Below are 16,213 nucleotides of genomic sequence, written 5' to 3' on the forward strand. Positions count from 1 at the left end.
CAGTCAAGATGCAGCATTCTGGAGCAGCATCAAGCAGACTCAAAGAGCCAGCTCAAAATACTAGCGAAGTTTCTGTGGCTTCCTCCTTTCCAAAATCAATTCTCTTGTGTTTTGGCTTTATTAATGAATAGCGACTAGGATAAATGAACACCGCATGGAAGAGGATTCAATTTCCACAATTAAATACATTGCAAGCCAGAGAGTGGCCCACGAGCAAGTCACTTCAGCTTAACTTTTTCATCTGTGAAGTGGGCATAATGAGCATGATTCCTTCTGCGTGCTACTTTGAATTATATGATAAAAGCTGCTGAATTTATAATCTCAGTAATAACTTCCAAAGTATCTGAGAACTCAGGGAGCACAGATAGTTTCAATTTACGCTAACTCTTATTACTAGGTAGGTTTTATCTCAGCATACACTAGAGTTACACAAACATGTGGAATACTTACGGCAGTAATCGTTGCTCCTCCATTCTATACAGATATTAAATTTGTTGCACATTGCCACATAGGCAGCTAGTGAGACACATGGGTTTTGAATGTACTCAGTATCTTGAACCCAGATGTCACAGAATATCTCAGGTGGAACCTAAAAAGGAAAAAAAATGAAAACATTTTCATAGAGACTCTGGTATGTAGCAAAAAAAAAAATTGAACTTTGTAAATATCAGCTACAAACAGCAAAGTAAAAAGTTCTTGGCTGACAGTAAAAAAAAAAAAAAATTGCTAGCCTCTATTGGTCTACAAAGAGAGTCTACTGGTATTTAAAAGCAAGGCTTCCTGAGCATGAGGAAAAAAAAGACATCCTTATATTCTTCTGTTTCACGTATTATAAATGCCAAAGGAACAGCTTATAGAAATTTTCCAACAGAAGACATAATTACACACTGAATTTTGTTCTTCCTTCCTCTATGCTTTTGTCTGTTTTTGGCCTCCTGTTCATCAAACTCACCAATATACAAAAGTTGAAATGATAAATGTTCTTGAATGAGCACAAATAAATATTTTCTCTTTACACTTTGGTTTTTGATTTTTTTTTTTGCTTTAACTTTGCTGTAAAGGATCTGCTCTACCCTCTCATCACTCTAAGCTGGAGCTCCTACTCTCTACAGCCTTTGAGAATTCAGGCCCTTACATTATCTAATGTGATTTGGAATTGGTTAAATTACTGAATGTTTAAGTAAGAAGTAAATACTAAAATTACTTCATCTTACTTCGCTGTACATCCTGTTGGTCCAAGTGAATTTTCTGGGACTGATTTATAAATTAAATGCTATTAGCAAAACTAATAGAGATTTATTAGGAATTCTGGAATCGTCAGCTGCTTACTGCAACTCTCCTACCAAGCTGCAGCACTCTTCAATTCTTTTTATCTTGCAACTGTAGATACAGAAAAGTATGTATCTCTTTCCACAGATGTGGTTACATGTAGTTCCACATTAATTAAATTATCAAGAGTACGAAAGTATATCAGAACTGCATCTCTCCCAAAATGCAAGCTTCCAAAATAGTTAACATACATAAGGATGACAGCTGCTGAAGGTCTGGTTCAACACCAGTCTTAAGCACTCTGAGCAGTCCATGACTGAACAATTAGCTTCCTGATGCCTGTCTTCTCCAACATACTTTAACGTGTCTGGCACTTGCCAGCTGTCTATAAATGTTGATGAAGCATCACTTTTGCTTAACACTGTCCTGTTGGGTAGCATCAGGTCATTTTCCAAGCTTCTATCACAAAAACCTATGTATGAACAGAAGAAAAAGCTGGTTAACGCCGCACATGTTTATTCTGAAGTACGTTTGAAATACCTCATTCAAAAAGTGAACTCCTTTAAGAAACTTACAGTAAGGAACTTTCAAAAAAAATGTACAGTCTCATAAGACACAACAGATGTGGAAAGTCTAGTAGGATCAAAATACACAAACTGCACACAAATGACACAAAGTGAAAGTGAAGATGCACCTGTGAATTGCACATGCATGAAACAAGATCTATCACACCAGAGAGGTTCAGAGATCCCAGCAATGGCACACAGCCTTCACCACGCAGTTGCACGAGCACAAAAAATATATATGTTAAAAAAAAAAAATAAAAAGATAAAAGAAGGTTACAAAGCACAACCACGTATAGCGACAAATGAAAAATGTAATCAGAAAAGGCAATTCTCGTTAAATTCCAATTAAGATTGACAAAAAAGCTGCCTATCTGAAACTGCAGTTCAAAAATTTAATACTCTCTTCTACTTATGCTTCTGGGCAGCGTTGTGCATAAGAGCTAACCTAGAAGTGTAACTTTTGTCACTTCCAGGCTAACATTTATAATAGCACACAGCAAGAAGAAAGGAATCTTTTCTGTATTTGATTCACACAAGGCAGCATCACATTTTGTTTTTGTTTACATTAAGGTAGTTGGCAATTTCAAAAGACTATGGAATGAAGGAAGAATCCTAACACAGAGAGAGCGATTTGGTCAACACAGAACATCCAAGTATTACAAGAGCATCTTACTGATACTTTATCTTTGAGAGCCAATAGTTATACAAAAACTGAACAACAGATCAGTCTCCCATTCTTTATTCCTCATCCCAATTGCTGATAATTTTGTAATTGACTTCTAGAAAACATTCTTCAGATGTTTCCATAGACTTTCATGGCAATTCTAAGGATATCTGTTCAATAATTATGGGTCTGTTTGAGCATTTTGCATTATGAGCAAGCCACTGACAATCAAGGAGAATAGTAATCATTCTGAGAGTAAAATAGCTTTTGAAGCTATAAATATTAATCAATCAAAAATGTTTCTGCTTGAATGTTTTGAAGTTGTGAGCCTATACAGCACAAAGAGGAATTACTTGGCTTAAAGGGACTGCTACCATGTCTGATTTACCTTTTTCCACCTTTCTTGTACACTGACAAGATTTAACACAGCAAAACTAAAGTTTCACATTTGGCTTGGCTGGATCTGGCTGCACCTACATCACTGACACGCTTGCACTCTGTTCCACCAGTGTTACTACAGAGAAATCCCTTGCTCCCTTGGGACATCCCCCATCTCCCACATCAGCTCTTCACCAATTGACATCTTTGCCTGATCCAGTCACTATAAAATACACTGCTGTCAGAAAAAGACCCTTCCAAGTGATACTTGGTGCTACAAATCTGGAATGGTGCCTTCATTTCTACAAAGCTGAGAAATTGGGATACATGAATACTGCAGCCTAAAGACATTCTGAGAAAACTCAAATACAAGAAGCAGAGTAACACAGCAAGCACAGGAGCTTCAGATAGATTAATTTACCCTGAAGAGGTGCAGAGCAACCACCTCATTTAAAGCAGGTTCTGGTGAGTCCCAGTGGACAGCACTGCGCAGATTTATGCGGAGATGAATACTAGAAAAACACAGCATATTCTCCAAAGAAGCCAGAGAGGTATGCTGTCATCTTGTTAATAGGCCACATATACCAGGACTGTAGTGTTTCTAATTCTCCCCATTACAGTAATCAAGTACGTAAAGGCAAAACAGACTTTGAAGAATCATTTGAATCAGACGTACTGAAAAATACTACCTTCACATTCTTGTTTCTGTTTGATCTAATTACAATAACAGCCACATAGAATAAGAATGATGTTAAAAAAGACGGAAGCAATTACAGATAATAATCCAATTTCAAAATGGCAATAAATTTAAGCTCTCTTCCTTTACAAGGAGCACATTACTGTCTGCAGGACTTGGAACTCAACCAAGCTATCACTGGTATTTGATATTGAGCTACAGGCATTTGCCCTTTCTGAAACTGGCAAGATTTCCACTGTAATTATGAACTCTGTAACCTTGTTTTCCAGCTACAAATTACAGCAGATAAATTTACAGATTCAGGTGTCACAGTAAAGATTGAGAACAACAGAAAAACATGCTTACAAAAGCTACTGCTCTGTTAAATTATTCAAGTTCATGGTTTTTAAAGAGAAAGTAACTACACGAGGTGATTCAGCAGACTTGAGACAGTGCAGCATTAGGGTTATTTAACCCATTACAATTACAAAAATTCCCTTTAAAATATTTCTTCTAACAGATAAACTAAAATAGCTTATCTCAAGTTAACAGTTCCTGTGAATTCTGACCTTTAGATACTGAAAATAGCACATATCACTTCCTATCAGATGGATAGCAAACACTAAATCTTTAAATGACCTTATTTGACTTTATAGATTTATGCTTGACTTATTTGGGTTTGGTTACAGCAACCATGCTCGTGATTCAAATGGGCTACAGTTAAAAGCAGAACTGTCATTAAAAAGTGATTACACTGACAGGTATTGAGCTTTATGTCAACAACTACCGAAATTATGAATCATTTCATGTTAATAGTACCTAAAAAATTTGCAATAATCTACAATAACTCTTTTAAGCAATATCCAGCAAAAGATACAGTTAGGAAAATGTGCCTTCCTAGAAAAGCATCTCAATGTCTTTAATTTTGCAGTTCTCAATACTTACCACATAGTCCCAAAGCTTTTGGTTCTCTGGTAGTATTAAACTCTATAATCATCACACCTGTGTAGTGAAACCACTGAATTTTGATTTTTGTTGGGGTCTCAACTGCATACATGAAGCCTGAATCCTCTACTTTGTATCCATATTTTCTAACAGTAGGCCAAGCAAATCTTGAATTTACTGTTATCTAAAACACACACGGAGAAGATTTTAAATGTCAGGCACCGAATGCTGCAGAAGAACTACTATTGGCTGGATTTTCAACAGCGTAGGAATCTAACTCATAACTAATTTCAAAAGAACTCAGGCTCATCTCCACAAAGTTATCAAGGCATTAAAGGGACCAGTGGTCATTTTAAATGCCTTGCTTTGTGACTTACCTCATTAACTGTCCTTTTATCATAATTTGACTCTGAATTTATCAGTAGTTTACTAAACTCCAAAGTGGTAACAATGAAATACCATTCCTGTCATGCCCTACTCTGATCTTCAGTATGCACATGAAAAGGCAGCTGATGATTACAGAAGTAAGATGCTATCTAAATTGCAGAGGAAAAAAAAGCCTCAAAATACTCACTTTTCTACTTAAACGATTGATAATAATTTGGTTTGATACATAGGTTAAATTCAACATTGCCAGGCACAAGGAAGTGGAATTTGAATTATTCTGTGGAGAAAGCAAAAATTTATTAGCCATAGTTATAATGTATAAAAACGTATACATTAGCTGTCTAATATTTTTAGGTACTGGGACATTGAGGATTGTTTGCACATATTTTGAAGAGAGGAAAGTTGCTGATTACTGTACTTTCAAGTCCAGTCTATGAGGTTAATAGATAGCATTCTTGCAAAATATTACAAACGTAGTATTACTGCATTCACGAACTGTGTTGTATCACCCCTTATTTCTTTCATTCTGGAAAAGAAAAGATACAGGAGAATATCTGTTTGGACACTGAAAAATAAGAACTACATAGCCAAGGTGAGCAGAAATGGGACAAGGACTGGTGAATTTATATGATAAACAAATCTTAAAGAAGAAATGAATCAGAAATACATGCACATGTTGAGATTCAAGGTTCCAAAGGATTAAATGGTATTTAATACAGTGGAGAACAAAAATTCTGAAAGTCAGAAGCAGATCTGCTTTCTCCTTTCAATCATACTGGGCTTCTGAAATTAACTTTCATAAGGTACTACTCATGACCAACTCTTGAGATGAACATCTATATGGACATCAGAATTGCCTAGCTTTCATAGAAGAAACTGGGGTTAAAAGAATTTTGTAAATGCTCATGAGCAATTAATTCTTCACAACATACAGCCAACCTCTATACTATCCATTAGGATAGGATACTCTGTAATTGCATCCCATAGGGTTTCTCTCTTTCCTCTCTGAAATAGCAAATACTTGTGTTTGTCTGAAACTTGTAATGTGCAAGGTAGTCTAATTTAGTCTAACAATACTACATACTTTTAGGGCTCTCAAGATTGGTCATTCCAGTAAATTTTCCATATGAAAATACGGAAAAGTGGTGCATTTAAATACTGTACTGGTCTTGAAACCAATTTAGAGCTGAATTAATATAGGGAATTCGGGTGTGTGAATCCTTACTCTGCAAGGTATAGCCTGATGAAATGTAAAGAGAGTGAATGCTGCTTTGGAAAGTTCTTTTTAGTTCTGTGTATAGCCTCTTTAGTGCAGTAAAATTGAGTAAACCTAGATACACAAAAAAATAGAACTCTACATCAATACTTTTTACATGACGGTACTCACAAAAGTGACTAATAAACATCATCCACTTACCCTCTCACAACACTGTCTATTCTACATATAAGATAATATGGATCTGCCTCCTACCTTTCTGCTGCTTCCGAAGGAACTCTACCCAACTCTTAAATGCTGAAAATTGCAAGTATAATTCACAGACATTGCAAAGGAGTGAATAATTTACTACAATTACATACTAGCAGTTTTATTGACAAGGATGCACTTTAGAGGAATATATGTGTAACTCATTCCCAAGATGCATCTTATTAGCAACACTCAACATCCTTCATTAGTTGATAAATTATAATTACCATTCTACAGTCAAGGACATGGATGGTTATAGTTTCATCTTGAGTTTGACTAACAATGTATGATGCTTCTTTGAATAAAGCCAAACGATTTCCATCATATGTTACAACACTCAGATCAGAAAAAATTGTGCAACGACCTAAGGAAAAAAAAAAATTGTATTTGCTCACTTATTTTATAGTTTCTGTAAATGTAACCAAATACAAAGATATGAAGATATAGCAATGAACTAACTAAGACCAACTTCTTTGCTGTACAGTTTCAGATATTTAGCACATTTTCAGATGTGTTTTATTACTATTGCATCCCTGTAAATGGACAGCATAGTCAAATTCTACGTAGTCCAATGGCACAATCCACAGCACTCTGCTATTCATACAATTTTTAGCAGCATAAATTTATAATTTTCACAACCCTAAACCAGCAAAAACACAGATGACAGTGAACCATGCCAGATCTTTAGTTTCTCTCCAGTCTGGTTCACAAGGAGGGAGATCTTTCAGTTTCTCTTCTTTACAGTCATACTGCTCTGTTTCAGAGACTGGAGTTCATAAATGGAAATTTACCTTGCTTATCTCTGCACGACTATTTTGCCATTATGGACTAAATTCAATTTTCTTTGTGGTTAGGATTCATTGTGCCTAGTTCTACATAATTGGTAGGAGTGACTACAGCACAGCTATGCTGCTAGAGTCCATGAATTGTTAACAATTAACTTATCACACTGAAGTAGATACAAGGTATCCCACAAAATCCACTGCCTACATCCACGGTATCTCATCTGACGAAACAGAAGACAGGTCTAAGTCACACCTAGACAAGTCTCCTGATGTTACCAGAAGTTAGTTAAGATATTTATCCTACAGTAAAGGAACATTTTCATTTCACTTAACTAGATGCAGAACTAGAATTATAAATTTAATTAAGCAACAATCTGTACAATATAGATCTTTCTTTTCTTCACCATGGTTATAGGAGCATTGCCTTCTTAGACGTGTATTAAATTGTTACTCAAATTCACTTCAAAAGAACCAAATAATTAAAACTTACATGCACATTCCCACTTTGGGCAGCATTTGTCCCCATTTACTCGAGCAGCATATCCTAAAATTCCACAGCTAGGTTGAGTTGCATTGTATGGGCAGTTCTGTGACTTATTAACTTGAATCAGTTGTCCATCCAAGCAAATGTATTTTATGCACTCATTCTCTGTGAGTGGCTAAGACATATATAAAAGACACAAGTAATATCACAATAATGCCTAGTATTTGCTCATAAAAAAGGCTCACATCCTTCAGGCACCAAATATTTATAAACCCTCATGACAACAATGGTGGAAGATTTAAGCAAAGAGCATCATTGAAAATCTGATCCTTCTGAGGATAGTTTAAAATTCTGTCCTGCTGTAAAGCGCAGAACATTTTTTTGTTTGTTTACTTTTAATTAAATTTTACCAAAACAATCCCAAACATTCCTGTAACAGTCACACTCAGAAAACCAAGGTCCAAATCACAGTGAAATGTAACCCTCATGAAAATCATCATGCACAATTGAAGTTGTTCAGACTTACAGATATAACTGTAAAAATAACAAATAGCCCTACTTAATGCAGACATTTAAATCATGAGGATCAAAGTATGCCCCACACATGATGGTTTTATCAGCATATAAAAGTAACCTGGATTTATTCAAAACCAAATGCAATAATGTTATGATGTTACTCACTGTACAGGTTTGGAGAGCTGCTGTTTCTGTAGGGAGAACTGAAGCTGGCTGTGTGACTCCTGGCATGGCTTCAGCTGTTGCCAATCCATCAGCAATTGTTGTAGGCAACCCATAAAGTGGTTTGGTAGATAAATAGGCAAAGGAGGAAACTGATGGAGCTGTTGTATCATTTAAGTAGTCAGGTACTGTTAAGAGCAAACTCTTTGAAGGTGTTTGTACTTCAGATGTTATTCCATGCTTGGAAGTTTGAGTGGCCAATGATGCAGCAGCTACAGAAGAAAAAGGTTTTGTTTCAGAGGATGAATGTATGGTGAATGGTATCAGTATGCTTACATTAGAAGGAGCTGCAGTTGTGGTTGTGAAATATGGAGAATAAAATTTCTGAGGTATTTCTGAGGTAATGGCAACACCTTGAGCGTGGACAGGTTGGACATCCAGCTCTTCTGATTTTTCCGTATCAGGGAACATAAGTTCTTTTGATTTTGAAAAAACAGAAAAATAGGTGGGTTTCACCAAGGTTGTGGTGGATTTTGTTAGAGTTTCTGTTTTGTCAGATGTTGCTGATGGAACAGTAATGCTTTGCCCCATACCTCTTATTGTTGAGCCTGAAGATACGTGTGATGAATGGGCAGTAGCTGGAAGCACTGTAGTTGCTAGAAAAGTGGAACTGTAGGCAGTGGTTGAAAGTATGTCTTGCTTTGGCAACACAACAGTTTTCTCTGTAGTAGTTTTAACCACTGACGTGGATGCTGTGGAAATTACACGTGTTAAAAAGGCACCTATGGATGGCTCACTTTCCATCACTATGGGAATTTCTGTTGTTTCAGGTAATAAAACAGATGAAGTTGTAGTTGTTTTAGGAGTTTGACTTGAAACAAGTGATTCAGTAACTGGGGCCTGCCATGTGGATTTTAGACCAGTATCTGTGGAAATAAAAGGAAAGGCATCTTTTTCAATGGTCGCTGAAGAAGAGGAAGTTGCAAGTAATTCTGGTGAGGAAGGGAGAATACTGGTTCCAAAAATAACGTCAGCTGTTTTTCTAGCTGGGAATGTAGACTGGAAAACAGTAGTTCTTGGTACATATGGCTGCGTAACTGAATCACTTAAAATTAACTCTTTTTCAGTTGGTAAAATAACTCGTGAAGGGTCCAATGAGATAGATAATACATTTGAATGAATACCTTTAGGTAGTGAAGTAGTTAAAGAGGATGAGAGAGTTGATTCTACTGTAGCTTCAGTTGTGCTTAATAGAATTCGTGGCTGATCAGTGGATATTGTTAAAGTTTCTTCAGGATGCTGGTAAGTTGAGATACTGCTTTTGCTTGTCAAGGAAGGCCTAGATGTCTGATGAGCAAGTTCCATTACCATTGTAGGAGGAAGATGTGATACAGTCATAGCCTTTGTGGTCTGTACTGGAACTTTATCTCCTGTAGATGGAATAAGAGATGTCTGAGCTGTAGCAGGGGCAGGTTTTACCATAATTGTTATACTTTCAACTGTAGACTGTAATGCTGTAGGAACTACTTTAGTTTCTACTACTGGATATTTTGGTGTGGTTGTTACTTTCAGTATCGATTGTGTTAAAGAAGTTGAAGAAACTGATTGGTCTTCCAGATGCTGAGAGGTAGAGAAATTGTGAAAAGACTTTGTTACTGGAAGTACAGCATGGGATGTATGCACAGGACTAAGAGGCGTCACTGATGCTTCTTTTCCGTATATGGACAGTGAAGGAAGAGAAATATTTAAAGAGATTAGAGAGCTTGATGGTGAAGAAGGAAAAACAGATGTCTTTGTCGTGGAGATGCTAGTAGTTCTTTCCTCTTTCGATTCATCAGGCTGTGCTGGTAACAATGTGGTTTCAGATGCACTAAGGAGAATATGTGGAGATCCAGTGAAGGACATTGTTTGAGCTGACTCTCTTTTTGTAGATATGGAAGGAAGTGTAGCAGTTTCTTTTGATGAGGTAAAGGTTTTCATTGCTGATGTGGCAATGCTACCTGAATACACTGAAGTGCTTCTCTTCCCTGTACTTAAAACCAGAGGTGACTTGTAATCGGTAAATGCTTTTCCAGTCGATTTTGCTTCTAATTCAAAAGGTGATGTTATTTCAGAAGTTACCTTAACAAACAAAGGTGGCATTGTGGTAGTCTGAGGCAAAACAGGGTATTTAGTGTACAATGTAGTCAAGAACTCTGTTGAATTTAGAACTGTGTATGATGGATATGCTGTAGTTGACACAGTTTTAAATGTTTTTTTTAATTCAGTCAAAGCTGGAGTAGCAGGAGTAGGAACTGACTCTGAAGGCCTTCCTGTAGAAAGACTGATGGGTTTTCCAACTGTAGAACTAAGATGCAGTGAATATGGAAGGAAATGGGAGCTAGATGTACGCTGCACGTGAGGTGTTACTTCAGGAGTTTCTTTTTCTTCAGTTGTAAAAGGTAACAAAGGTGTTTGCAGAGTTGTCATCTTTGGACCTAGAGTTGTAGAGAAAGGTACCCCCACAGCATGTGTCAGATGGTGAACCTTTTCAAGAGGAAGTTCTGTAATTGCCTTACCTAGTGATGAAGGCAGTGTGGATGCTGGTGAAAGTACAGACTTAGTGCTTTGTTCAGTTAAAACAACTGCTGTTTTTGTCATTTCTGAAGATACTGGTTTTAGCAAAAACAAAGTAGTGATCACAGGAGAAGATGATGTTACCGTAACATTAGGTACTGTGGTAGAAGACTGGCCTATACTTGTTTTTGTCATTTCTGAAGTTGATGTTATGTTTGTTGATGATGTATATGAACGTACACCCAAAGGTGATAAGGTAAAATCCTTGGGCTGATACACAGTAGTTTTTTCTGTTCTTGATTCAAATGAAGAGGGTGTAAACGTTGCAAGTCCTTCTGGTTTTACTTGTGCTTCCTTTGTAGGAAGTGCCATTGTGGCTATTTCTGATATTTCCATCATTTTAGTTTTGACTGGCACTTCCGTTGTTTTCAATGTAATGGGTGTCCCAGTAAAAATAAAAGTAGAAACTGGTTGGCCTTCTAATTCTGGGCTTCTAGACGCTGTATGTGAAGCAGTTACTATCAGAGGCTCTGTAGCCCTCAGAAGCTTAGTGGAACCACTACTGATCATTTGTATTTTTGTGGAGGTTTCTGAAGTGACGGGAGATGGAAACAACAGAGAAACATCAGCAAGAGAAGACAAGCTTACATTAGATTTTGCTATCTCAGGCAGTGTTGTAGTTCTCTCAGCTGATGTCATTTCTCTTGGCTGTGAAGAAAGATATGACAAAGTTATGGCTAGAAGTGTTGTATTAGATGTTACAGCTGAAAATTTAGTTTTCTCTGTAGTTGCAGGGAGTTTCAACTTTGAAGCAAGTGTTGTTTTCATGTCCGTTGTTGCACGTAAGGGAAATGAAGTTACTTCACTGATGGCTGCCAAAGTTGTACTAAATGTTAAGTGGGAAACTGCTGGTGTTTGAATGCTGGCAGGCAAAGGTGAAGTACCATCTGCAGGTTCAATGCCTGGAATCAGACAAATAAATGGTAGTCTGACATTAGCAGCTAAATTACAGACAAAGCTAGTGAAGCTAGAAAGATTATATAACAATTCATATAGCTCTGATTTTTTCAACTACCTTTAAGCTTGTAAAATTGGTTGATGCTCAGCTGAGCATGATCCAGCAGAGCACTCAGGTGGCCAAAAAGGCCAAAGGCATCCTGGCTTGTATCAGAAATAGTGTTGCTAGCAGGAGCAGGGAAGTAACTGTCCCTCTGTACTCAGATCTGGTCAGGCCACACCTTGAGTACTGTGTTCAGTTTTGAGTGCCCCTCACTACAAGAAAGACATTGAGGCCCTGGAGCATGTCCAGAGAACCGCAGTGAAGCTGGTGGAGGGTCTGGGGCACAGGTCTTACGAGGGAGGCAGCTGAGGAAGCTGGGATTGTTTAGTCTGGAAGAAGAGGCTCAGGGGAGACCTTATTGCTACCTGAAGGGAGGTTGTAGTGAGCTGAGGGTCAGCCTCTTCTCTAGTGCTAACTAGAGAAGGACTAGAGGGAATGGCCTCAAGTTGTGCCAAGGGAGAATCAGACTGGACGTTAGTAAATACTGCTTTTCTGAAAGAGTGGTCAGGTGCTGGAATGGGATGCCCAGAGATGTGGTGGAGTCACTGACCCCAGAGGTGTCCATGTTTAGACACCACGTTGAGGGATGTGGTTTAGAGAGAACTGCTGGTGATAGAGGGATGGTTAGACTCAATGATCTTGTTCTCAAACCTTGATGATTCTTTGAAAATTCAGAGCCAAACTCAAAAGTAAATTTCAATAAGTTGCTTCACTTTTCATGTTACTGAAATGTTTTATGAAAAATATCTTTCATATTGTAAAATGTTAGATTTGCAAAGAGTTAAACTATTTTAATTAAACTGCATGTTCAGTGAATCTTAAGATTTGCATAACTGAAGTCAGAGTTATACCAATTTAAGCACCATTATTTAAAAGCTTGACTAAGATATCACCTCAGACATTAATAAGCTAAATATATCATGCATATATACACAATTTTTCAAACATACAGTCTTCAAAATACACGCATCTTTGAGTGACTTCATCCAACAACATATTGAGAGGACATGCAGGGATGCAGCCTTCCACTCTAAAAGAAAAACAATATAGGTTGAAAAACAATTTAGGTGAACAGTATCTTCTTGATCAAGTAATTAAATTTCAGGCAAACACTATTTATAGTATTTTTTAACAGACATCCTTGCTCTCATCACCTCAGTATTCTCCTTCAAAATGTCATTGATATGGCATAGATTCTCACAGACCAAAGCTAAAGCAGGAACATTGCAATTAGCTTGTGAAATGAAAGTTCACATTGTAAACACTTACTTAAAAAATGCCAAACCTTTTTTGCAAACCAAAGTCCAAATGTCACTTTTACAAGACTTAGTGCAAGTTTCAATCCTGCTGAGAAGCACAGTGCACAGAGTACATAAAGGGAAAAGGCAAAGAGACGTGGCTGTTGCAACTCTATAGTTGAGCGTGGTGAGAAAATTGAACAGGTTGCCCAGAATAGCTGTGGATTTTCCATTCCTTGAAGTGTTCAAGGCCAGTGAATGGGGCGCTTTAGGCAACCTGATTTAGTTGGAAGTATCCCTTTCTATGGTAGGGAAATTGAAGGTAGATTATCTTCATAGTCCCTTCCAATCCAAACCATTCTGTGATTCTACCCCAACAAAAACATAAGGACACAACTATCTGAAACAAACATAACTTGTTTTATCAGTGCACTCTCACTCTCTCCAGTTTCAAAGTTACAAATACTTGTTGTTACAGACTCTGACAATACTTATTACTGGTGGCATCTAGAAACTTCACTTACATGTAGCTGCTACAGCAGTTTCAATTCTTTCGTCCTTTACTCATCTTCCAAATTAACACTGTCCTTCTGTACTGATCCTACTTGTATGCCTATTATTACGCAAATTACAAAGTTTTACATTTACAAAAACTTACTTTGGTACTGTCTGACAGTTTTTTCCCAAAGGATCCCTGCAGGTTTTGAAACATGGGCTTGCACAAGCATCATAATGCCATTCACATGCAGAACGTGATAGAAATTTTACATCTGAAAGACAACCAAAATCTGTTAATCTCATTTATTTCTAAAAACATACACACATCTCACTAGGAAAGATAGCTCAAGTTCACTGCAGCTCTAGAACACTCACTATTTCTACCAGCATTCTTTACAAACAAAATTAATAGTAGCATTTTTCAAACTGTGAAGCTCTTTTTAAAATGAAAGTTTACTTTTACACACAGTACAGAGTACTCTGCAACCTGTTTTGCTCTTAGCAGAGATAAAACCTGCCACTGAATTTCTCACGCTTACTGTATATTACAATCACTTGAAAATAAAGCCAGGTAAGTCAGCGCGCTGCTTTCTTATGTTTTAAAAACCATGTCAACAATGAATCTGTATTTTGGGTTATTTAAACAAGATGAAAAAGATACAGATTCTGAACAGTTACTGCTATTATAATCAAAATTAAAAGCACCAGCACCACACCAATGCACTAACACTGTGCATCACAAAAGTGGTTTGCCTGCTGTGTAAAATCAGGTGATAGAAGGTACATAACTTGTAATGCAACTGCCTTTTAAAAATCAAAACAATCTGATCTGAGGTCAATTTAGGCTCTTTACTACCACATCTCTTAACAGTTCATCTTTTCAGAAGCAGTATAAAATAGAATTTCAGACTCAAAATGACTTGAGGTTTAAATTGTTTTCTTGAAATGCCTAACCGCTCCTAACATGCCAAAGCAACTCAGACATGATCACATACATAGATTGGAAAAAATAAAAACACTTCTCCAAACTAAATACTTCAAAAAAAGTCAAACACTATGACAAATGAAAAAACAACAACCCCCCACCCAAAAATCACACATACCTACCCAACTTCCCTTCAGAATATCTAAAGCACATAGATAGTGTTTACTGAAATACTTCAAGCCCAGATAACTGAAACTCAAAGTGCTAATTCAGATAGAGGAAGAATTAAACTTCAAAGTGGAAATAAATGGAAGTAAGGATCAGCTACAGTTCTAATGCTTATTAGTTTATTCAGAATGAATGTAAATAAGAAAAATAAACAGACTCAGATTGCATATAAAGCTTCAGAGAAGCAAATTCTCAGTAATCATATGGATAACACACATGGTGTATACACTCGCACGTTCAAATGCATTGTGTTTTCTTTTTCACTACAATCCTGTCCCATTTGTGTGCAGAATGGCTCCCATGTCAGTGCTATGTGCACAGCCAAGAGGCTCTTTCAAGTCTATGTGACATAAGCAATCCATCTGGATATTGGTACCTGAACTACAACTCACTACAGCTCCCTCCCGTAGCAGCCAAGGCAAGGCAGTGACAGTTTCCTTATGTCTATACAGAGAAGACCACTACCATGATATATAACAGAGTATTAAGACTGATTTTAGACCTATGTGGTTAAGAGTCTGTGAAGTCTAACTGCAACTGAACAATATTTATGTTAATGATCAGAAAGAAATGATTACTGCTTACAAAGAATTTCCACTTCTGTCTTAAGTCTTTTTTGCTCTCAAGTCTTGTGGCTAGCTCTTTTACATCTTCCTGAAGGCATTCATCCTTCCCTGAAGATCCTAAGAAATTGCTTTTCCCTGCAAATTTCAGACATCTGCACTCATGGATAGTTAGTTCGCTGCCATTATTAATCATAAACATCTTTCTTCTTAGTAAAAATAATTCTCTTCAAAACAAACTATAACTCAAACTCAGCTGCCTACATCCTTCTTATAGTCAAAGAATGTGCATGTTGCCATCTAGTGTTATCCTTTCAGTGGTGTTCTGTCCAAGGACTTAAACTGTCACCATTTTCAAATACATGACTTCAAAGACAGTAACAAATGCGCTTATACATAATTACATCCCTATATAAAACTAAATACGCTTCACTGAACTAATCTAACCCCTTCTAGTGAAGCCAACTTAAATAACATTTAATGGAGGAAGGGAATTATTTCTGTACATTTTGCTGACAGATGCCTGGAGCTTTGCATAAAAAGGCAGGTCAAAGTGAAAAGGTTTAATGACACATGAAGAGGATGTGTGACAAAAAGACAATATACCCAAGATTTACTGGAGCAGGTTATCATCACCCTAATGTGGACCAGCAATCACAGAATATTCTAGTGCAACCTAGGAAATCTCATTCAGATTACCCAAAGGTAAGTACACAGATCCATAACTTCTAACTCGTGCCATAAACCTCACCACTAACAGTAAAAAAAAGTTCCACACAACAAATGCACAAGCTTTGTAGAGAACATACACAAACCTCAAGCTCTGTAGAGAACATACACAAACCTCA

General features: G+C 37.1%; 1 protein-coding gene across 1 annotated transcript in view; it reads right to left on the bottom strand.

The window, feature by feature from the left end:
- OTOG (otogelin) overlaps positions 1 to 16,213 on the bottom strand; it is a 91,632-nt gene that overhangs the window by 18,495 nt on the left and 56,924 nt on the right. Inside the window, exons 34-42 of the mRNA XM_042882041.1 lie at positions 13,810 to 13,921; positions 12,864 to 12,943; positions 8,301 to 11,815; positions 7,626 to 7,794; positions 6,578 to 6,714; positions 5,073 to 5,162; positions 4,499 to 4,682; positions 1,521 to 1,741; positions 451 to 589 (exon numbers count right to left, since the gene is read on the bottom strand). Of these exons, the coding sequence (XP_042737975.1) occupies positions 451 to 589; positions 1,521 to 1,741; positions 4,499 to 4,682; positions 5,073 to 5,162; positions 6,578 to 6,714; positions 7,626 to 7,794; positions 8,301 to 11,815; positions 12,864 to 12,943; positions 13,810 to 13,921 (4,647 nt within the window). The remainder of the gene's footprint in view (positions 1 to 450; positions 590 to 1,520; positions 1,742 to 4,498; positions 4,683 to 5,072; positions 5,163 to 6,577; positions 6,715 to 7,625; positions 7,795 to 8,300; positions 11,816 to 12,863; positions 12,944 to 13,809; positions 13,922 to 16,213) is intronic.

Source organism: Lagopus leucura, unplaced genomic scaffold, assembly GCF_019238085.1.
Source record: "Lagopus leucura isolate 7727_CA_CO unplaced genomic scaffold, USGS_WTPT01 Super-Scaffold_100033, whole genome shotgun sequence".
NCBI lineage: Eukaryota > Metazoa > Chordata > Aves > Galliformes > Phasianidae > Lagopus > Lagopus leucura.